The following is a 24,377-nucleotide window of genomic DNA, read 5'->3' on the forward strand; positions in this document are numbered from 1 at the left end:
GGCTCACAGCAACCTCCGACTCCCTTGGTTCAAGCGATTCTCCTGCCTCAGCCTCCTGAGTAGCTGGGATTACGGTGGCACAGCTAATTTTTGTATTTTTAGTAGAGATAGGGTTTCACCATGTTAGCCAGGATGATCTTTATTTCCTGACATCATGATCTGCCTACCTCAGCCTCCCAAAGTGCTGGGATTACAGGCATGAGCCACCGGGCCCAGCCGTCTTTTAGCTTTTATATTAGGGTGAAAAGTAATTTATGTACTCTTATAGTGTTACATTATTCTATATTTGCCTGTATATTTACTTTTACCAGTGAGAGTTATGCTTTCATGTTGCTATTTAACATGTTTTCATTTTAATTTGAAGAATTTCCTTAAGCATTTCTTATAAGGCGGGTCTAGTGGTAACAAACAGATTCCCTCAGTTTCATTTGTCTGGGAATGACTTTCTCTATCCTTTATTTTTAAAGGATATTTTTGCCAAATGCAATATTCTTATTTGGCAGTTTTTTTTTTTTTTTTTTAGAATTTTGAATACATCATCCTACTCTATCCTTGGCTGCAGGGATTTTGCTGAGCAATCCACTGAGAGTCTTATGGATAATTAGCCTTATCCCTTAATGAAAACTGATTTGACCCTCATACAAAGGGAAGAACTGATAAGAATATGAAATATCTTAGCCAGGCATAGTGGCATGCGCCTGTAGTCCTAGGTACTTAGGAGGCTGAGGTGGGAGGATCACTTGAGCCTGCAGTGAGGCGTGATCATGCCACCCTAGCCTGGGCAACAGAGTGAGACCCTATCTCAAAAAAATAAATAAAATAATATAAAAGTATTATCATTTCAATCATGATAATACCAAATTTACTAATGAACAAATACCCTACTTAAATGAATTTGGTTTCTAAAAACAATGCAGCAAAACTGAAGATTTGAGGGTGCCACATTATTCAGTGTTCCTCTTGTTTCACTACTGTTATTTCACTAAAACTCATACTCTGGTGGCACAGGCACAGTCACTAAGGAAGCAGACAGAAAACAATGACAGGTTTGCTTGTATCATCTCCTCTCTAGCCTAAAGGGTCAAATAATCACCTTCCATCAAACTCACTTAATTCTTCATTTGCCCAACATACTTACTGATGCCTGCTCTGCATAAGGCATCCACTCTTGGTAAGGTATCAGATACAGTTAGTCCCTGACATCCTCATGGAGTGGAGATGAGAGAGATGATAGAAACAGAAGGTTTAAGTAAACAAGATAGTTGCAGTTAGTGATGACAGCTCTGGAGGAAATAAACTGGGTGATGAGATTAGGGAGTTCTCAGGAAAGACCACTTTGGATGTCACGGTGGGTGACCTCTCTGAGGAGATGCTGTCTGAGCTGTGACTTCAGGAAGAAGAGTAGGCTGTGGAAAAAACTGGCAGGGGGTCCCTCCACAGGCAAAATAGGGTTCAAGTATGAAAAAGCTCTTTTTCCTGAGCTGGGAAATGTGAGACCAGCACTCAATACCTGGCCACAGCAGGCTCATGTGGGCCCATCTCCTCTCAACTCATGCTGGGCTTCCACAGGGAATATAAGACACCTGGGTGGTGATGCAGTCCTCTAAGAACTTCACTCCGCAGGGAAATTTTAAAAGAATTACCCTTGTTTCTAAGGACCATGCTTACATTCTATTGTGAACATCTGTCTTTGGAGGCCTATTTTCTTTTTTCATTAACTTGACATCTGGAAAACAAAATTTTGTATAGCAATTAAAACAAAACAAAAAAAACCCAGACATGACACTTTCTCAGTTAAAATAGTTTAATAAAAGCATCAAAACTGTGCTAAAGATGAGAACCAAAAATGAGATATTAGGTAGACTTATAAAACAAAGTACAGTTTTTCTTTTTTTTTTTTTTTTTTTGAGACGGAGTCTCACGCTGTTGCCCAGGCTGGAGTGCAGTGGCGCGATCTCGGCTCACTGCAAGCTCCGCCTCCTGGGTTCACGCCATTCTCCTGCCTCAGCCTCCTGAGTAGCTAGGACTACAGGCGCCCGCCACCGCGCCCGGCTAATTTTTTTGTATTTTTAGTAGAGACGGGGTTTCACTGTGGTCTCGATCTCCTGACCTTGTGATCCGCCCGCCTCGGCCTCCCAAAGTGCTGGGATTACAGGCTTGAGCCACCGCGCCCGGCCAAAGTACAGTTTTTCATTTCAAATAAACCATGATGTGCAAAATTGTAAAATGTCAACATGTCTGAGAAAAGCATTAACAGTCCTTTTAGCAATTTATATGTAAAGATTTTTTAAAGTGCTATAGCTTAAGGCATTATATTTTAAAGTTTAATAAACATCTAATTTCAACATCTCTCCAAGAACAGACTTCTTCTCAAGTAAGCTATAAACTCTTTGGTTAGGAATATTGAAAATGCCTGTAGAATTTAAGGAGTAATACACTTGTTAATGCTGAGTTATTAGTACGATTCAAAAGCATATGAATTCCATATCAAGAACAAACTGTCCTGTCCAAGGTGCATTGTAATCCACACTGTATCATCTCATCTAAAAATCTATACAGCAGCCACCCCATCCACTCAGTTCCTCTGCAGTTAGGCTATTAGCTTTTCTTTTTCAAAAAGCAAAAATTCTTAAGATACCTAAAGATTAGCCTGTATTTCATTTATCTATATTGAAAGTGCTTAATAATATTTTTAAAAAGGAAAAGAGCAGTATGGTAGATAAAGAATGTAGAGTCAAAAATCAGTCAATTATTTTAAAATCTCTTTTCTTCTTCCTCTGATTGTTTTGATTAAGCAGATATTATTTTCATTTTTTGAGCTTGCAAAAGTTTGCCTAGGCATGTGCTAAATCAAAGGAAAATCTAGCCTCATGTTCACAATTGCCCTGGAATGCCATTCCCAGACTGAGATCTAACTACACAGAGTATGGCTAACGGCAGATGAAGTCAGAGGCTGGGGAGATCTGGTATCTCCATTTATCTGGAAAACAGAGCAAAGAAGGATGATCAGTCACAGGAGGCCAGTCAGACAGAAGTGTTTAAGTTCAGGGTTTCATCTTTCGTTTAATTCCCGAAGTAACAACCATTCTGGATCTTTTCTCGCCCTCTTCTCTATCAGTAGGAACAGCAGTAGCTGCTTCTCTCCTTTAGGAAAGTGAATGAGAGGTCCCTGGATATGGCCCAGTCTTCAGGTGGTGGGAGCTTACATTCTGTTAGATATAAACAGCTAAGGCATCGTTCTAAGTTTGTTTAAAATGGTTGTTTGAAATGATAAACACAAAAGTCCGGTGATTTTTTAAAAACTGGCTTTAATGGACATTAACAAATAACATACACTGATTTATCACCTTTAAACAACAAAAATATGACTTGTAATTATTCAAATAAGGTAGGATTTTTCTCTTAAGTACACTTCTTAAAAGTCCTTCACAAGATGACTGGGCATCCACTAAGACCAAGGCACTGTGAGGGAGGCAAACAGCATGACATCCTGACCTCAAGGAGCTCAGCCTGGGATGGAGACGGACACACACAACTCCAGCATGAGGCCAAGGGGTAGCCTGTTATGGGATCAAGTGGTGGCAGAATCAAGAAGTGATTCTGAAAGTGTTCTTTAGTCACAGAGACCAGTAGGTTTGAAACCCAGTGATGTTACTTTTTAACTTTGTGCCTTACCTTCTCTAAGCCTCAGCGTCATCCACTACAGTATGCCACCCTCTTAATAGAATTTCTGTAAGAATTACAGAAATATACAAGTAAAGGATTAAGTGTAGAGCCAGCATGAGGAAAGGTTCAGGAATATGGTTGCTCATATTACTACTATGCTTGCTTCTGTACATGGAGCACTGTGGGAGAATAAAAGAAAGGGGTGGTCATTCTTTGGAGCATGTTCTCACTGGGGGAAATCCTGGCATCTTGAGCAGGACAATCCTTCACTGTATAGGACTACCTTGACATTTAGCTTCCTGGTCCCATGGCAGCAGAAGGCCAGTAGCACCCCCATCATTATGATAACCAAGAAACAAACCCACACATTTCCAAACTCCTGCTGAAGGGGTTACCACCCCTGCTGAAAACTGTTCTTCCAGAGGAACCTTCTACATTTAGAAACAATTTAGTTCTCTTAATAAAAAGAGAGTGAATTCTTTGAGAGTGTATTCAAGGATCAGATACATTGGGCCTGGTGGCAGGGAGGCTAGGACAGGAATGTTCAGTATAGTTTGAAAGCAGAATCCTTTCCTGATGAGTCCCAGCATCAAAATCCCCAAGCTCACCATTCAGGCCTTAAGTAAAAAGGCCGAGCTGCATCTTTGCAAATAACTCAGTAGAAAGGAATTCTGCCATGAAGCTACTTCTTTAGCAAGGCTCACTGCTCCTGTAGTTGAAATAGAAGGTAGACATATAAATTTATACAATAATCCTACAAGGGATTTTTTAAAATTATAATTTCTTTTTTCCTCAATATACATGACAGAGCCCACTTCATCCCACATCTACAAAAAGTAAAAACTAAAATCATAAACAAAAAGATAATAACAGAACAAGCCCAAAGAAGCTGGCATAGAATCTGTGCTGAGAAAAGTTCTCCCCCATTATAACCTAAATCCACACCCATCTCTGACAAAGCATTGCAGGCTGAACACCACTTTCATGTTGTCACAGGTCTTTAAAAGCCAGCTGATAGATCTTCTCCTGAATATCTTCTCCAGAGCTTAACAGCATTTTAGAGATACCAGAAAAGATGTAAGGCATTTGACCATCATTAGTGCTGAGAGGTAGAGAGAAGCCAAGTTTTATTACTCTCATTTTACATATGGGATGTCTGAGGCACTGAGAAATGAGAAGATCGGCCCATTGGTGGAAGCCACTGCAAGTAAAATCCAGATCTCCTGTTTCCTAGGTACTTTGGTTTCTATTCCCCAAATCACAGACCTGCATTACTAAAATGGCTGAAGCATCCTGCTGAGGAATCCTCCAAGATGAAAGCTCCCAGTATGCTTTACCCTCCTTCTGATCTCTCTGAGCCCAACCTGGATCCACTGAGTTGCTGGATTCACTGTCCCTTGCAGTAGAAAGAATCTGCTTAGAAAGATTTATATATCTTTTTACCATCTCTTCTTGGAGATGCTCTTCATCTCCTTGAAATAGTTATATTAAATGGATGTGGGGCTAAAGTTAGACCAAATCTTCCAGTCAGGAGGGGCTTCTTAGAATCCTTAGGTAAAGCAAATGCGAAACTCTGCATTAGGCTCACAAACATTAGGAATAATTCCATCTTTGCCAGTTGTTCTCCCATACACACCCGCTTCCCTAAAAATGAGATCAGAAAAAAATGAAGGATTATAACACCATTCCTTCTCCTGTTTCAAAAAGTACAAATTTATAGGAAATATCTAAATTGAGTATTCTAAATGCAGATGGAGTTTTTAAATCAAGTTGCCATTTATACTACATAGCCTCCCACAGCATATGCTGATCAGAATTTTTACATATCAAATACACATTTTAACTCCTACTCATAAAGACCTATCCTCATTCTAGACAGGAACTAGAGACGGATCCAATGTGGCAGCTACCCTGTCTCTTCTGTGCCTACTTGCCTCTTTCCTTCACTTTTACCTGGAAGATTAAGGCAAAAAAATTCAGATTAAGCATCCCTAGAGCCTCCCTTTTTCCACAGAAAGAATCCTATGTTCCTAATCTAGGAACCTAAAAGAGGAACTGTTGAGATTAGAGAACCCATCCTCTCACCCACCAGACCAGATCAGAAATTGCTCTTAACTTCAGTAGCTCCCTGGGACCCCCCAAAATTACCCGATCAGCCCTGAAAGTAAAATTTCTAATCAAATTTAGAGATTTAAAACCAACTGCTTTATTAAAATCTGAAGTGAACATAGAGGAGATGCCTTATCTAAATTATTGATCCCTTCTCTTACATTAACTTGCCAAGAAATAAACATTTTTAAAACAACATGAAATAATAAAATATTATTTTAGTTCTACTTCTTTTAAAAATTACACAGTTTAAAAAAGTGTAACTGACCTATCCCAAAAGGAATAAAGGTTTCTTTTTTAATTAGTTGTCCTTGGTCATCCAGAAATCGATTAGGGTAGAAATCCTCCGGTTTCTCCCAAATGGCTGGGTCTCTATGTACTGACCACAGGTTGGGTAAGATCAATGTGCCTTTAGGAATGGTATACCCTTGGAGCACTAAAACAAAAGACAACATATGGGTGTTATTCAGTATGCTTTTACTAGTAGTTCTCCCTAAACATCATTATCTGGAAAAAAAAAATGTAGTTATATACCTAGCACTTTAATTGGCTGAGACCAAACTGTGAGGTACTTGAGGGCAGGGATATGATCTTGTCAACTGGCATCCCTCTCCCTGCACCATCCCAGGGCCCACCTGAGACAGGGAGCAGGCAATGTTGCAATGAATGCTGAATTAATACATAAAACCATAAAAACATTACAATGAAGATAAAACACTAAAACAAAAACAATAGGGCATTTCAAGTAAACTTTCCCTAAAAATTAAAATTCCCAATATGTATAAAACTTAGTTTACAGGGTCATTTATGTACAACAATGTAGTGAGGAGGTAAACTAAGATAAAGAGATACACAGGGAAGCCAACCCTGGCTTTTACTAGCTGACAAGTCAATATGCACTTTAAACAATGCCCAAAAGATACTATAAACACGGTCTATCTAACTTGTACCAAAAAAAAAAAAAAAACCTGTTAAGTGATCCAATGTCATTTATAAGCAATGGCATGCTATAACTGTCTTAAAACTAAATCAAGCCCATTACACTATGGGCTGACTCCAGAGGTAAATTCCTTGTTAATAGGGATGTTTAAAGAGAGTCTGGACATGACCAAATAGACGTATTTCACTGTAGGTGAGAGGCTGAAACAGGTGACTTTAGAATAAGATGGGCTTTTCTATTCTTTTTTTTTTTTGAGACAGGCTGTCTCACTCTGTCGCCCAGGCTGAAGTGCAGAAGTGCAGTGGCATGACCTTGGCTCACCGCAACCTCTGCCTCCGGGTTCAAGTGATTCTTCTCCTGCCTCAGCTCCTGAGTAGCTGGGACTACAGGAGTGTGCCACCACGCCCCGTTAATTTTTGTATTTTTAGTAGAAATGGGTTTTTGCCATGTTGGCTAGGCTTGTTTTCAACTCCTGGCCTCAAGTGATCCACCCTCCTGGCCCTCCCAAAGTGCTGGAATTACAGGTGTGAGCCACTGCGCCTGACCTTTTTTTTTTTTTTTTTTGCTCTGTCACCCGGGCTAGAGTGTAATGGCACAATCTCAGCTCACTGCAACCTCCCAGGTCCAAGCGATTCTCCTGCCTCAGCCTCCTGAGTAGCTGGGACTACAGTTGTGCACCACCATGCCTGGCTAATTTCTGTATTTTTGGTAGGGATGGGGTTTCATCATCTTGTCCAGGCTGGTCTCGAACTCATGACCTCAAGTGATCCGCCTACCTCGGCCTCCCAAAATTCTGGGATTACAGGTGTTGGCCACCATGCCCAGCCTTCTAATTATTTAATATTTATGCTTCAGCTGCAGAATTTTAAAAGTTGAAGTAAGGTAATTTTCAGGCAAAATCCTTAATCCACATTTAGATTAGCTCTTCTGACCTCCATGAAAAGGAGGGAGAGTTGCCTTTGTCAATTCTGGAGCCAACATAGCCAATTTAAATTTCGACATTATTTGTTTTGCCAGTATAAGTGTGCATGTTCTGAAGGCTATAGAGCTACTAGTAAAACTAAGCAGTGGTAGAATTCTAGTACAACCAGTGATGCACAGCAGAGGGCTGAACATTCCCTAGACATTTTATTATCTAGGACACAATACTAAATCTTTAGAAGGATCAAGCTAGACAACAGTCACCACACCCCTCACCTCAACTACCCTGGATTAGAGGGCCCTGCTTCCCTCACGGGCATTCAAAGAGGAAGACCCTGGACTTGCCTGTGTTCCCTGAGGTCATATGAGGAATGGCAAGCGGAACCACCACAGTTAGCCTCTGCACTTCCATGATGGTGGCTTCTGTGTAGGGCATCTGGGCCTTGTCCGTGAGGGAAGGAGCTCGGTTGGCACCAATGACCCTTTCAATTTCTTCATGAACCTTCTCTATGTAAAAAGGGAAGAATAAACCAGAAGATAAGTGTGGGAGAGAGTTGAACCTGCCCTCCTCTGCATACTTTCCATCACCACTAATACCTAACTGGTCAGTTAGCAGTTCAGGCCTGACTCTGCCTCAGTAAAGGTGAAGCATTTGTCAGACATTTCAAGTAGAGACAGCTAGCCCCAGGGTACCTGTGCTACCCTGTGACTTAGAAGTAGGATAGTAACATACAGAGGGGCCAAAGAGAAAGCACTCTGGATTCAGGAGCATCCTAAGTCATACTCTCATATGAACATGGGATTGACTCTCTAAGTAGACTGAGACAACATGTGATAGCCTAAGGTGGCCCCCAATATTCCCTGTTCTTGTGGTTTATATCCTTGTGCAGTCCCCTCCTACTCTGTACCAAGTTGGTCTATGTGACCAAGAGACTAAGGGTGAAGTGAGGACACGTCACTTCTGAGATCAGATTATAAAAGACACTGTGGCTCCTCATCTTTGCCACTCTCTCTCTCTCTCAGGTTGCTCAGTTTTGGGGAAGTGAAGCAGCTTTATGGAAGGGTCAGAGTGGTAAGGAACTTGGCCAACAGTCATATGGATAGCCACCCTGGACCTGGATTCTTTAGTCTCAGTCAAGTCTGCAGACCCAGCCAACATCTTAACTCTAACTTCATGAGAAACCCTAAACTGGAAGTCATTCCTGGATTCTTGACCCTCAGAAACTGGGAGATAATACATGGTGGTGGTTTTTGTAAAGCTAGTAAATTTTGGGGTAGTTTGCTACCCAGCAATAATTAACTAATACAGGTAGGTATAATCACATCTATAGTAGGCAGAATAAGGGCCCATACATGTACACAGCCCAATGCCCTGGAGTCTGTAAACATAATACCTTACATGGCAAAAGGGACTAAACTGATGTAATTAAAGACATAGAGATGGGAAGATTATCTTGGGTCACTTGGGTGTGCCCAATCTAAGAACATGGGTTTTTAAGTCAGATAACCTTTCCCAGTTGAGTTCAGAGTCAGAGAAAGATGTGACTATGAACGAATGGTCAGAGAGATGCAACACTGCTGCCTTCAATGACAGAAGGAGGAAGCCATGAGCTGTGGAAGCCAAAAACAGCAAGGAAATTGATTCCTCTTTAGACCCTCCAGAAAGGAATGCAGCCCTGTCAACGTCCTGATTTTCAGCCCAATGAGACATATATCAGACTTACAATGTATAGAACTCTTAAGAAACTTGTGTTGTTTTAAGCCACTCAGTTTGTGGTAATTTGTTATAACAGCAACAGAAACTAATAATACACCATCCTCCCTGTATTCTTCTACTCTGAACTGCCATGGACTTTCAGTATCTATTGGGACTGAGGTGGTAGAACTAGCTGTGTGACCTTGTGAAAGTCACACAACTTCTCTGAGCCTTTGTTCTCCAATTTCAAAAAAACAAGATATGTTCAGATCAGCATTATGATTCCCTTCAGCTCTAGAATGTTCTTCTCTAAAGGTCTTTCACGATCATATATTTCACACAGAATCAAACCCATAGAGATTTAAGCAGGGGTAAGCAAGTTATGACCTCAGTCCTACTATCTAGAAACTTGGGTTTCACTGTTAACATCTTACCAACTCCCTGTGAGTTGCAAGTATTTGTTTGCCAGCCTGAAGACACTGCTCAGTGTTAGGAGCCACCAGATCACTGAGGTTGCTAATCCTGATTTAAATTACCTGGTTTTGCCATGAACAAAGGAAACACCTATTAATTACCTTGTACATCGGGGTTCAGTGACATATACAGCAGGCACCAAAGCAAAGAGTTAGTTGTGGTATCAGTCCCAGCAATGAACAGATCCCCAATGATATAAAATAAGTATTCTTCATCAAAACTGCTGTTACTATTATTTTTCCTCTCCTCTTCCATGTGGAGAAGGTACATGTCTATGAAGTCCTGAGGGTTCTCTCTATCCAGAGACTCTTGATGGTCTTTGATGATTTTTTTAAGGAAACTGGTTATATCCTTTTCAATTTGTCTTAATTCCTTAAATGGTCCAAAGGGAAGGTAATAAAGCCAAGGGCATATGTTGACCATGAGTACTTGACTGTTCAGACAGATTTCTAGCCCTCGTGACATAAAACCAAGCATTTTCTTGAACTCACTATTGGTGTAATCAAAGCGCTGGCCAAAGCACAAGGAGCAAATGATGTTAGAGACGGCATTGCTGATGATGGAGAAAGGGCAGAAGGGGTCTTCTCCATGCTTTTGCATTTCTGCTTTCACATATTTGAACTCCTCAATAATCTTGGGCTCCAAGCTAAGTTTTCCCAACCCAAAATGACGAAGAGTTGAATGAGAGAACTTCCTTTGTTGTCTCCAGATGGGACCATAATGTGCAAACACAACCCCTGCAAAGGGACACCAAGAAAGGAAGATGAGAAACAGCATTCCTGATAACACTAAACAGACCTACCATGGAGTGCATTCTGTATTTTTCAAGTCACTTATGGAAAACTCCTCATATATAGATAAAGACCACTAGTCAAGAAAAATGATTGGCAAAATTTAGTTATCAAGATAGTATGTGTTTCTAATAACAAAAATCATATCTAATTAAATTAGGAGAATTTGCTCTAAAGCTTATTATTATAGATAGTAACTCCTGGTGAAATGAAAAGCAATGAGTTTCCTTTTCCAAAGTTAGTGTGCATTTCAAAGTATTACATTTCATAAGAGTGAATCCAGGCTTAGAAAATTTCTCAGGTGGACAGGTACAGTGGCTCTTGCCTATAATCCCAGAGATTTGGGAAGCTGAGGTGGGAGGACTGCTTGAATCCAGGAGTTCAAGACCAGCTTGGGCAACAGAACAAGACCCCATCTCTAAAAAAAAAAAATTCGCCAGGTATGGTGGCATGCATCTGTAAGCCCCAGGTACTGAAGAGGCTAAGGTCAGAGAATCACATGAGCCCAGGGGTTGGAGGCTGCAGTCCACTATGATCATGCCACTGCACTCCAGCCTGGGTGACAGAGAAAGACCCTGCCTCTAAACAAAGAAAAAAAGACAATAAATATTTCAGGCTATATATCCCCATATTCTAAACACCTATATTCTAAACATTCTGAACTGAAGGATAACTATAGCAACAGATTAAAATGAGGGCAGAGACCATATCTCATAGTGCTCACCATTAAAATCCAGCTTCTGGCATAGTGCTTGGTACATAGGAGAGGTTGTTAAGTATTAGCTGACTAAATGAACAGCCCAACTAGATTAGAACTATTGGACATCAAAATTTGGAATCTGATAACTGGCAGGTAATCTAAAATGTGTTATTGGCAGCAGCCCTGATTTTAAAACATATGAACATGTTAAGGTCATCCACAACTACATCCTATTTGATTTTCACTTATACATCCCACCATCAAACCCCACAAAATTGCTCCCAGATATATCAGATTGTTCTCAAATATTCCTTGTTTTCTGTCACCTATTTCATCCTATTTTCCATGGTATACTCTATCATTTTGGCTAGCTCTTCTTCCTTCCCACATTACTTCTGAATTCTTACTATGTGCCAGGCATGGGGGTGCAGTAGATACAGCTGCAAATGAAATAAAGACCCTGCTCTGTGGTTAAATTTTCTCATATCCCTACAAAATGTCTTTCAATGTAAACATCCATGCAGTCAAACGTATCAGACAATTTATCAGTTCCACTTTCCTTGTTGGAATCTTCCAAATGTCTGCTCAAATCTGCAGTGGTTGCTCTGTAGGCCTTTGGTTCAGGTGCTATGACTTCTATTAGTCATTATTTGGGAATTTTCTTAGACTCTTCTGTATCAGAACCCATTTCCTGAATTATATTTCTTCCTCTTTGTTTTACTCCCTCATTTTGCTGAAGCACATCCTCTAGTAGCTTCTGAGAAAGGATGCATGGGAGGCGAATTTCTAAAGATTACGTGTGATTATTTATTCTACCATTGGACTTCCTCAGAATTTTAAAGACATTGCTAAGACTGGACTGACTGATGAGTCATAAGATATGTACATATTCAGTATGACTAGATATTGCGGATTACTCTCTGAAGTGGAGAGTACTCTGAAAGTGTATTCATAGAAGTGTTTAAATGTTCTCATTTGTTCAGAATAGTTGCCCTCACTTGATACTTGTCAATGTTTTTAGTTTTGTCAACAGAAGCCTGGAACGTATCTCATGTGATTTTTATTTGCATTTCTCTGATTGTTACCAGTGGGTCAGAGCAGCTTTTTATATAGTTATTGGCCAGATTTCCTATTCTGTAATTTGCATTTATCTACTGTGCAATTTTTTCTTATATATTTGAAATGCATAGCAGATCTTTTATCATGTGATTTTTTTACTTTCTAAGTGGTATTTGTTAAGCAGAAGTTTTAAATATAGTTGTATTTATCAATCCTTTGATTTGTGCTGCATATCTTATTTTAGAAATCTCCTCCTACCATGGGTTCATAAACATATTCTCTATTTTCTTGTAAAAATTTTAAATTTTCACATTTAAGTTTCTATAATCCACCTGGAATTGATATTTATGTTAGGTATTCCTACCTATTGTGAGGTAGGAATCCAAACATTTTTTCCGTATGTAGACAACCTATTGTTCAAGTATGATTTGTCAAAGGGTCCTCACTCCACCTCACCAAACCACCAATCTGTAATGCTGTCCTTGACAAACATTTCCTTTATAGGGGTGGGCCAGTTGACAGGCTTTCTAGTTGGTTATATTGGTCTATGTATTTATTACTGTGCTCAAAGCACATTGTCTTAACTACTGTTACCTTATAATAAGATATAAATAGACTTTAATTTTTATATCGAATAGGGAAGTCCCCTCTTCCCTACAAAACCTCGTTCTTTTTAAAAACTGTTTCAAAAACTTCAAAATCAATTTCTCAAACTTATTTAGGGATTTGGTTGGAACTGCAATTAATTTCTTTTTTTCTCTTTCTTTTTTTTTTTTTTTAAAGACAGAGGTCTGGGGGATCCACGGAGCATAGGAGGTGTTTGCTGAGGTGCAGGCAGTGGGTGGAGGAGCCTAACAGTAGTCTGGCAGCTAAGTTGTCTCCTGGGAGGGCTTGGGTTCACCCTCAGACCCCATCCCCACCCTGAGCCTGTTTGTCTCTGGATGTGGCCACCAAGACCCCAGGAGAGGGAGAATTTCTGCTGGCAGAACCTGGCTTGGATGCCCACTTTGTAGCTTCTACGTCTCCATTCTCATGCAGATACACGTAATTTCTACATTAATTTGAAAACTGCCTTCTTTATGATGATTGAACTTGTAATCTAAGAATGAATCTAAACTTGCTTGTTTTTAAGTTTCTTTAAAAAATTGCTGGATTTTGTTTCCTAATGTAAGTTTTTTAAAAATAGTATATTCACGAATGACAATGGCTTATAAGTTTCCTTTCTCATGCTGTATGTGTCTTGAATATACTGGCCTCCTAAAGCAAGCCAGGGTGTAGTCTTTGTCTCTGAAAGAATTTGTCTAAAATTGGAACATGTTTCTCTTTTCCTTTAGGTTTATTTATAATGTTGGCAATCTGACTCATTAATCGTCAGACCTCTATCTTAATAAATAATTTAAAGCTCTACATTTGCCTCTGTCTGGGTACTACTCTAGCTGCAGTCCACCAGTCTTGTTTCCATGTATTTTCATTATTTGGTTTTAAGTAAAAACAAAAACAAAAACAAAAACAAAAATATTTCTATTTTAAGTGTTCTTTGCTACCTTACCTGGTTTATCTTATGCTGATATTTGACATTTGCTTGCTTTTTTACCCTAGTATGTGGCCAATGAAATTTCTAAATAAAGTTGAGAAGAATGTCCAAGTAATTTTGAGGAATATGTCCTCTCTCTATGTCCAATAGAGAAAGCTTGATAACGGTCAAAGCCAAATTTTCTGTATCCTTAACAAATTTTTAAATATTTGATCTCTCAACCAAATACTTATATTAAGCTATTTTGCTATAATGGTGGATTTATCAGTTTCTCTTTACAGTTCTGTAAGTTTTTGCTAAAGGTAGATAAATATCAATGTAGCTATACAGATTTATATTTATATATATGCTGTTAAATATAGATATATATTAGATGACATTGTTAGGTACATTCAAGCTTAGAATTCTATCTTCCTGTTTTTAAAATTTTTTTAAAATGGATCCGTTTATCATGAATGCCCTCTTTTTCTTAACAATAAAGTATCATTTAGAGTACCTTTTGTCAAAAAAGAACCGGCTTTTCTTTTTAAAGTATTTTCTTAGTATTGTAACACCTTTTCATTTTGAACTTTTCTGTACCCTTATGTTGGGGGAATGTCTCTTTCTTGGGGAAGATAGATTATGTCTCTTAAAACAACATATAATTGGATATAAAAAATATCCATTCTGGCAAGCTGTCCTTTAGCCAGTAAGTTTAGTCCTCTTACATTTATTCTAATTACTAATTTCTAACATACTATTTTGAGATTTGTTTATCTGCTTTGCTCATTCTTTTCCCCCTTCCTTCTCATCTTCCTGTTGAGACAAACAGGGTGAATGTTCACTCTTACATTTTTAACATGCTTACTTAAAGTCTAGTTGAGCGGTTGGCAAACTACAGCCCAAAGGCCAAATCCAGCCTGCCGCCCTTGTACAGCCAGAGAGCCAAGACTAGTTTTTACATTAATAAATGGTTGAAAAAAAATCAAAAGATTATTTTGTGATATGTGAGAATCATACAAAATTTAAATCTTTCCTTTAGTGTAAAATCAAGGGGCAAAAAAGAAATTCAAATTTCATGATCTATAAATAAAGTTTAACTGGAACACAGCCAGTTCATGAGTGACATGAATTTGTTTACATATGTTCTGTGGCTGTTTTTGCATTAAAACAGCAAAATCTGCCAGGCATGGTGCCTCATGCCTGTAATCCTAGCAGGTTGGGAGGCCAAGGTAGGAGGATCGCTTGAACCTAGGAGTTCCAGACCACCTTGGTAATACAGTGAGACCCTGTCTTTACAAAATAAAAAAAAATTTAATTAGCTGGGTGTGGTGGCTCAAGCCTGTAGTTCCAGCTACTCGGGAGGCTGAGGTGAGAGGATCACTTGAGCCTGGGAGGTCAAGGCTGCAGTAAGCCGGTATCATGCCAATGAACTCCAGCCTGGGTGACACAGTGAGACTCTGTCAAAAAAAAAAAAAAGAAAAAGAAAAGAAAAGAAAGAAAAGAGAAGAAAAGAAAAGGAAAGGAAAGGCAGCATCAAGCATATAGTTGCTGCTTAGAGTGGGGGTGGGAAAACATTTTCTATGCCAAGGTCCAGGCCAAGACAGACAAACGTCTTTGTTTTCTTTTGTTGGTGGCTAGGGTTGTTGAGTGTTCTTTGTCAAACTTTCACCCAGTTGAAGCATTTCAAGAGTTCTGTCTTTGTCTAGAAACAACTTTTCATTTTGCCAGGCTGTATCTTTTCCCCACCCCCATTCTCCAGCCAAGGCCCTCCAGAGCATCTACTTACTATTTTCTGCAGGGGTGGGGTCAGTGATAAGGACCTGATCTTATTTTATGTGCATTTCACACTATCCTTCTTCTCAGTCTACTGGCTCATTTCTGTTTCCTATGATCACTGGTACCTCCAATTTCTAACCCTTTTTGAGATTCTGCATGGTAAACTAGGGGAGTAGTTCTCATTCTATCCTCTCATACTCCACTGGCATTCCCCTCTGTAGATGCTTAGGTGTAGTCATCCTCCACTCTATTAAGTCATTTGCCAATCCTATAGCCACTGTGTCTTCAGGTGTTATGGTGCAAAAATGTAGATGTGTCATTTCATTTCAATGTAGATAGAGTATGTGCTTCTGTTGAGCATCCCTCTGGTATGGTATGTGATTGTTGCGACAAAGGAGGAGTGGAAATGTCTTAACCACTCCTGAAACCAGAACTCTCCTTTTGTGTAATAAAGGCCCATAAACTATTTCCTAGGCTACCAAAGTTTAATCATTCCTCCTGTCTTTAACCATGAGCAAGTCTTCTGCTGCAGAGTATTCAGCGGCCAAGTGTTGGTGGGCCTCCTCTTTTCTTGGATAGATATGGTCTTCCACACCAGCTTTAGGATTTGATACCAATCCCACCTACCCTCTCTCTTTATTTTTATTTATTTATTTTTTTGAGATGGAGCTGCACTCTCTCACCCAGGTTGGAGTGCAGTGGCGCGATCTCAGCTCACTACAACCTCCGCCTTCTCGGTTCAAGTGATTCTCCTGCCTCAGCCTCCTGAGTAGCTGGGACTATAGGCGCATGCCACCAAGCCCGGCTAATTTTTGTATTTTTAGTAGAGATGGGGCTTTACCATGTTGGCCAGGCTGGTCTTGAACTCCTGACCTCAGGTGATCCACCCGCCTTGGCCTCCTAAAGTGCTGGGATAACAGGCGTGAGCCACCGCGCCTGGCCCTCTCCTTATTTAATATATCACATATAATATCTCTGCTTTGTCCTCTCTATCAAAAAACATTACTTTTCCTTTGTTAGGTCCTTGATCTTACCATCTACTAACGATTTTTAAACTCCATATTTGTATTTTAGAAACATTTTGTCTACCGAAATGGCTCGGAAGCAAAAATCAGGACTCTTTTGCTTCAGAATAACAAAAATATACCCTAAAGCTAGTTCATCGAACAGGCCAGTTAGGCTATGGAATGAAACAACAGGAAGGAAAGGGTATTGCCACCTCAGGGAGTACTAAATGTCACAGAACTCTTTCTCCCTGTATCTATTTTTCCCTCCTCTCTGTCTGACTTCATTCTTTCCAACTGCAAACCAGCTTTTCAATGAAACATGAGCTATCCTGAGATGCCTATTTTCCCAGTTTCACCACCAAAAGAAAAAGCCCTCTATTTTCTAGATTCAACCTGAGAAATTCTGGGGAAGGATTCAAATGCTTCAGTAGGGTGTCCTGCGGTGATACCAACTTGAGATACCTTAAATTTATTTTGTGGCTTGAGGTTTCTAACTATGTCACGCTATTCTTATCCCAAAATTATGTAGGGTTTGATGTGTAGTTGTGAATTATTGAGTTCTGTGCCTGGCCTACAGATTAACTAGTTACAAAAAGGTTAGAAATTCTGATCAGTCCACTTTTGGTCAGTGTGTCCCTCAACTTATCACTGTCGCCAAGAAGGTAAGTTCATGTAAAGATATGGCATCTCCTGTTCAATCAACAAAAGGGATTGAGGTCAGAAATAAAGAATTCCTCAGAAGAAGCGGGTATTCTTGTCCAAGGAACAGGTGCTAGGCAGTGGAAACATAAAAATCCACTCAAACCAAATAAAGGATGGACTAAATTGACATTGATACATTCTCACAAATGGATATTATACAGCTCCTAAGAACTTTAAAGGAGGATATTTAATAATATGAAAATATGTTCATAATACTTTAAGTGATAAAAAGCAATTTTTAAAATTATGAAAATTATTCCATTTTAAGGAGGCAAATATATTTCTAAAAATACATGTACATGTAGAAAAAAGACTGGAAGGTGATACATGAAAATGTCAATACTATCTCAAAATAATGCTGATCACAGATGATTTTCAGTCCGTTTTTTCGTTTTCCTCGTTTTGTTTTCCAGTAACATATACTACTATAATAAAAATACTCAAAATACATTAAACATGAAGCAATTCTACATTGACCACATATACGTCTTTATCTACTGAACAGAGAGGGTGTCATACACTGATTACACTTACCCTTTTCTTCCATGGGATCATAGAAGTATTCCTATTAGTGGGAGAATTCAGGCCATCTCAATGTGAGTGCATAACTATTTCAAAATCAGTTCAAATACCTATTTTATTGCATACTCAGTTAACTTGTTTCCCTCATTCATTTTCAAATTCCCCAGATGAACTTTCATTTTCTGTTTATCTTCATTTCCTAATTTCATTTTGCATCTTGTTGTCCTTTGAGGTATGTATCAGACTGATCTATCCCATACTTTTAAAATTCTTCAAAATTTCGTTTTACCTTCTATTTTTATGGCTTTGCAACTTGCTTTGACTCTTGCTCCAAGTCTCCAGTGATATTATCTGAGCCATATCAGGTTTTACAAGTCAAATCAGTGTTTCTTTTTCTACTTTCATGACTAGTGTCCTACAAACATTTGTGGTCGCATAGTTGGTAAGAGCAAAAAAATGTAAAATTTACCTAATTTTTATCAACAGTGAAATAGAGAATTTGATGCCATTTTATTCATTCTATTTAGTGGAATACTGCATAATATGGTTAAAACATAACACTTTTAAATAACAAAAGCTAGAGAAAGATACTTTAAGTATCCAACATATGCAAGTTTTAGAAGAACATACCAAATAAAGCTATGTGTTATTTATGAATCTGAAGCAGATCTGAGCTGCAGATAATCAAGTTTATACTGTTCTTTGAGCTTTACTTTGAATATTTTAAAATAAAAATGTATGTATACAAACCTTTTAGAAGGAACAGATCACATGTCTTACCCTGTTTTGTGTTGCTATAACAGAATACCACAGGCTGGGTAATTTATAAAGAACAGAGATTTATTTCTTACAGTTCTGAAGGCTGGGAAGTCCAAGAGGATAGCACTGGCATCTGGCAAGCGCCTTCATGCTGCATCACCCCATGGCAGAAGGCAGAAGTGTAAGAGAGGATGAAAGAGAGAGAGAGAGAAAGGGGGCCAAACTCATCCTTCTTATCAGAAACCCACTCCCACAATAACTAACCCACTCTGGTGATAACAGCACTAATCCATTGATGAGGGCAGAGCTCTCATAACCTAATCATCTTTTAAGTTCCTATCTCTCCACACTATTGCATTAGGGATTAAGTTTCTAATACATAAACTTTTGGGGACACCTTAGCAGCACACTTAAGAGTGAAACACTCCTCTGGTAGACTTAGCTCTGATTTTGTAGTTTTCTTTTTGTGCTTAGGAAAAGAATCAATCAGAATGATGGACACAGCATCTTTATGGCCTACCTAGTTTACTGTAGTTTTTATGGGCTTAAGACGACGACCAACTTGTCTAATCATGAAATTTTGAAAAATTTAAACATAACAAATAAACTTCCTACATCTGGAACTTTCAGCAAATGTATTAAGTCAACTATTTCTAGCCTCTCTTCGCACATCACTGTTTATGAAACATACTCTTCTCTGCTATTCTCATCAACTTCAGCAGCAAAGTTCTTTCAAAAAATAATAAATATTGAATAATGTTATCGGCCTCTAATTCCTAACATAATTTCTTTTCTCTTATGGCCTACACATCTTGTTTCTGGACAATATCACATTTACTTCTTTGCTACTGGGTACAGTAGCCAAAGATGGTTTGAGCTATCCTCAAGTCTTGCTGAGCTGAGCATCTTGACTGTAGTCACAGTGACCTTTCTTCTTCAGGCTGATAATGCTGTCCCTTTCTTGATCTGGGAAGTCCACTCACAACTCATCTGCTCCTTCATCCTCTGATGATCATCTTGAAATAAATTCACACCCTCCCTTTTTATTCTTCACTCTTGAAAAAGTCCTATTTAAAAAATCCTCTGCTAGCTACATTTTCTTATTCAGATGATCTGTTCTTTATTCCAAGTTAAGTCCACAAGCATTTTCTTTATGCCACATGGTTCTTGCCTTGTATTATCTTGTCAACACCTTCTCCAGCCACTGAAATTTCTCTCATTAATTCTTTGACAGCATATTCACCCAACACATACCAGAGCAGCATTGCCTAAGAAAACCCTGTCTCTTGGGGGAATACTTGAGTTGAGATACTACTGAAGCACCAAATTGCCCCCAGGCTCCCCACTCTTTTCTAAATAGAGATTTAATAGTAAGCAGTGTCCAACTAATGCTTAGAAATGACCTTATTATAGATTCTCAACCAAACAGCCACCAAGAAGCACTCTGATAAACTGTTTTTTTAAGAATTGGAAACTATACTGTTAATATCTCAAAGAAGAAAATCTAATTCCTACCTTAAGAAATCCAGAGGAAGAGACAGACACACAAAACAAATTATAATAAAATGTGATACGTACATCAATAGATGCTTGTATGCACAAATTCATTCATCTTTTGGTTCTCTATTCTGTGCCAAGAAGTAGGGATACAGTGGTTAACAAAAGGAACAAAATCTCTGCCCTAAAGAAACTCACATTCCATTGAGAGGTGGGGGTGGTAATAGGCTAAATACTATACTTCCCAGTGTTTAATGAGAAAAATATGAATGAGTAAAATAAGAGGTGGTACTGGGCATTGACCAATATAGCACTGAAAGGTAACAATTGGCCTGAGGGATGACAAGCAATCAGTCAAGCAAGAAGTTATTCCAGGCCCAAAGAAGACAAACATTGTACCTTGAGGCAGGCCCAGGCATGGCAGAAATCAGGTTAGTGTGTCTAGAGTAGGAAGGCCAGGTTGAAATGTACAAATGAAAGGAGAACTGAAAAAGAGAAATGCAGCAGCCAGATCCTTCAGGCCACAGTAGGTCAAGTATGGAGTGGGGAGGCAATTGGTTTCAGCCAGAGAGCTACAGGGTTTGATTCATAGTTTATGTAAGAGATCCTTTTGGCTGCTCTGTGGATGCAAATCTGGAGTGGAAGCAAGCAGGTTAGTCAAGAGGCTTCTAAAGTATCAGATTAGAAATGATGGTAGCTTTAGAAAAAAAGAAAAATAAATAAATGATGGTAGCTTGGATGAGGGTGCTGGCAGTAGTGATGGAGAAAAGTAGATGGATGTAGCACATATCTACTGTAGGAGTCAATAAGACTTATGGATTGATTAGAAGAGACTGGGAAGGTCTTAAAATGAAACAACAGTATCATAGAAGTTAATCTCGTTCTGCAGGGTAGGGAAGCATCTCAGGGTACACATTCTCAAAGAGGTAACATTTAAGCCCAATCTTAAAAGCAAGTGTGAAAAAAAAGAAAAAAGTGTTGGTGAGGACGTGGAGAAATTGGGACCCCTGTGTGAATGTAAACTGGTGCACTCACTGGAAAATGGTATGATGATTCTTCAAAAAATTAAACCTAGAATTACCACATGATCAAGCAACTCCTAGGGACTCAGATATTTGTACCCTTCTATTCATAGCAGCATTATTCACAATAGCCCAAAGGTGGAGGCACAAGTGTCTATCAATGGATGAATGGGTAAACAAAATGTGGTATATACAGTCGACCCTCCACATTCATGGGTTCCACATCTGTGGGTTCCACCAACCGCAGATCAAAAAACCGCATCTGTACTGAATGTGTAGACTTTTTTTCTTGTCATTCCTTAAACAATACAGTATAACTATCTACAAAGCATTTATATTGTAGTAGGTATTATAAATAATCTAGAGATGATTTAAAGTATCCAAGATCCCTATGCATAGGCTATATGCAAATACTACACCATTTTATATCAGGGACTTGAGCATCCTAGGGTTTTGTTATTCGCAGGAGGTCCTGGAAGGAATCCCCTACAGATAAGGAGGGATGATTGTACATATGATGGAATATTATTCAGTCTTCAAAAGAAAATTTTCACACATGCCACAACATGGATGAACTCTAAGACATTATGCTAAGGATTTTAAATGAGTAGAGATAAAGATCATAATACTTCAAATGCCCCACTGAAAAACAAATGTCACAGTTCACACCTCATCCACTGCATGCTTTCGTAATACTGCTTCTACCTAGAATTCTCTTCTGAGCTCATGGCTGCCTGGAGAAAACCTACCTGCTTTTCTTTTCTTTTTTAAAAATTGTGGTGAAATACATATAAAATTTACCATCTTAACCATTTTTAAGTGCACACCTTAATGGCATAAGGTACTTTCACACTGTTGTGCAACCACTGCTACTGTCCAGCCACAGAACTTTTTCATCTTGCAAAACTGAGACTTTCTGTCTCTATGAATTTCACTATGCTAGGAGGCACCTCATATAAGTGGATCATACAATATTTGTCTTTTTCGTTTAAAATCCTGATGCAAAACTCTGGCTTTATCAGATTCTGAAAAGCCTAGATCTCTCTTTGCCATGTCATAAGGACAGGAAATAGCATTCATTTATTTAATAGATACTTGAGCTCCTACTATGTTTCAGGCAGTAATGACTCTGTCCTCCTAAATGTCAGAACAGTGGTGAAGACTGACATCCAGGCCCAAGGTCATAAAGTTATGTAGCTTCAGTTTTGAAAAGTGCAGTGAAGGAAAAGTGCTTGGGTAAGGGACCTAGTTCTAATAAGGGAGCCTACCCTACTTGGAGAGACTGTGAGAAAAGGCTTCCCCGAGGAAAAGGCATTTAACACCTGACTGATGGATAGGAGTGACTCAGAAAAGAAGTCAGAGACCTAAGCCAGCCAATAAGACAAAGGGGGACGGTAGAGACAGGTTAGATTGGACATTTTATTGCAGCAGATAACACGTTTTCCAACCCGCAAAAATGTCCAATTTAGACTCCCATACGCAGGAATCAGAGGCTATGAACGAGCGCCTGAGATTTGGTAATAGGCTTCTACCGTGTTTTCTGGACTTTTTATCTTATTGGAAAATATCTTAAATTCTTGCATTTGAAACTCACAAGGTAAAAAGAACATCCTTCCCTCTTTCTAACATGGGGGCCAAAGTTTCTCTCCGAGGTCACAGCTGGTGGAAGGGAAGACTACTTTTGGAAAGATGGAACCTGGCTTGCCACCTTGTCCTCCCGCTATCCCTATTATTCTCCCGCAACCTCCGGATGACTTTTCTACTTCTGATCTTGGAGTATGAACAAGTCACGCGTCCGTCACTACTTGATGGGATCTTAAAGGCATCAGGAAGGAGAGGCGCCGCAGCCAGCAACACCTGTTAGTTCAGGATGCAGGTGTGAGGCAGGCTGGGGGCGCGTGGCCGGAAGGGGCACAGGAACTGCAGACCCCGCGCACCTGGAGACTCATCCGCTGCATCCGCATACCCACAGCCCACAGCCCACGCCCCACGCCCCCGCTCCCGCTCACCCTTCTCCTTGGTTACAATGGAGATGAGCGGCACCCGCGGGCGGTCGCTGAAGACCTCGGCCTGCTGCACCAGCGCCTCGCGCACGCTGTGGAAGTCGCTGAGGACCACCACCAGGTAGTGGCCGATAAAGAAGCTGAAGATGCTGCCGTACACACGGGCTAGGTGAGCCAGGAGCACCTGCGGGCCGACGACCGAGGGATCAATCCCTGCGGCCCTGGTCCTGCTGCTCAGCCAGCTCCGCCGCCGGAGGAAGGGAGGCAGCAGCACGTGACCGAAGTTGCCCACCAGGGGCCAGGGCGTGGGCCCGGGCGGGATGCCCCGCGCCCGGCGACGCCGCAGCCAGCTCCAGCCCAGCACCGCTACGAGGCCGCACAACAGCAGCGCGTCCCCACTCGGGTCCATCCGCAGCAGCCCCAGAGGCGCACGCAGGAGGCGCGCGGGCCAGGGCGGGTCCTCGGCGGGGGGCTGCGGCGGCCCCGGAGAGGACATGGTCGGGGCGCTGGCGGCCTCAGGTTCCCCTTGGTGCCTGGAGGAGACGCGCACGCAGCTGCCTGCCCCGCGGCGTCAGTGTCTTGCTGTGCCCTGGAAGGTCGGGGGCGGGCAGGGGCCGTAGAAGCGCGCCCGGATTGGCTGTGCCGCGCGCATTCTCCCCGCCGCCTCCATTCAGTGACGCCCGGGCGGAACCTGGAGACGCGCCGGCTGCCTGGCGGAGGGGGTTGGCGGGCGAGCGGGTGCGGAACCTGAAGTTTGCCCCGAAGTCCCGTTACGCCCCTTTGTTGGGCCGGGTCTGGTGGTGACTGTCCCTGAAACTGGGATGCTGGCAACACAACCTTGCGCTCTGATTGGCTCTTGGATTCGCTTGTGTCATTCGTTTGTGATTATCACTCGTTTGTCAGTTGACAAACGCAAACGCGTAGTTACGAAGTGCATAAACCGTGCTAGGATCTGTGCTGAGTGCGGGAAACTGGTGAGCAGGCCAGTGAGATAGCTCGGCCTTAGCACCTATACCCTGAGCTGGGAGAATGGGGTCAACGCCATATTCCCGCAGGCTTCGGTGTAGTTCTTTATCCAAACCGGGATTCGCAGCACCCTTTTCTCCACGCAGAGGCAGCAGGATGCTGGGAAGCCATGGAATGCAGAATCTGTGGGTGTCGGCTCGGCAGCCGACGCTGCGGAAGGGATGATGGCGGGAGTGGGGGAAGCGAGGGGC

At 40.7% G+C, this 24,377-nt stretch overlaps 1 protein-coding gene and 1 long non-coding RNA gene across 4 annotated transcripts in view; one reads left to right on the plus strand and one right to left on the minus strand.

Annotated features, from left to right (window-relative positions):
* LOC105486292 (uncharacterized) overlaps positions 1-24,377 on the plus strand; it is a 65,989-nt gene that overhangs the window by 21,341 nt on the left and 20,271 nt on the right. The window lies entirely within an intron of this gene.
* Positions 3,289-23,949, minus strand: CYP2U1 (cytochrome P450 family 2 subfamily U member 1). 3 transcript variants are annotated; one of them, XR_011621116.1, is made up of 6 exons: positions 23,167-23,949; positions 9,908-10,543; positions 7,982-8,143; positions 6,044-6,211; positions 4,933-5,310; positions 3,289-4,375 (listed from the first exon to the last, which is right to left on the minus strand). XR_011621116.1 is itself a non-coding variant. In XM_011749113.2 (6 exons), the coding sequence occupies exons 1-5, from the start codon at positions 23,654-23,656 to the stop codon at positions 5,132-5,134; spliced, it is 1,635 nt and encodes a 544-aa protein (XP_011747415.2). In that variant the 5' UTR covers positions 23,657-23,949; the 3' UTR covers positions 3,289-4,375; positions 5,110-5,131. The 3 variants fall into 3 exon arrangements, 2 of the variants coding, with proteins under 2 accessions (XP_011747415.2, XP_070949322.1); XM_011749113.2 differs by having other exon boundaries at positions 5,110-5,310; XM_071093221.1 differs by having other exon boundaries at positions 3,289-5,310.

The sequence above is a fragment of the Macaca nemestrina genome, chromosome 3, assembly GCF_043159975.1.
Source record: "Macaca nemestrina isolate mMacNem1 chromosome 3, mMacNem.hap1, whole genome shotgun sequence".
In the NCBI taxonomy this organism is placed as follows: Eukaryota; Metazoa; Chordata; class Mammalia; order Primates; family Cercopithecidae; genus Macaca; species Macaca nemestrina.

Bases quoted from the DNA above. Each gene is read 5' to 3' on its own strand.
- CYP2U1 (XM_011749113.2), bottom strand. From the start codon at position 23,656: ATGTCCTCTCCGGGGCCGCCGCAGCCCCCCGCCGAGGACCCGCCCTGG. The intron at 10,544-23,166 runs GTGAGCGGGAGC...GTCCCTTTGCAG, and splicing joins CATTGTAACCAAGGAGAAGG to GGGTTGTGTTTGCACATTAT. The intron at 6,212-7,981 runs GCAAGTCCAGGG...CTTTTGTTTTAG, and splicing joins TATGACCTCAGGGAACACAG to TGCTCCAAGGGTATACCATT.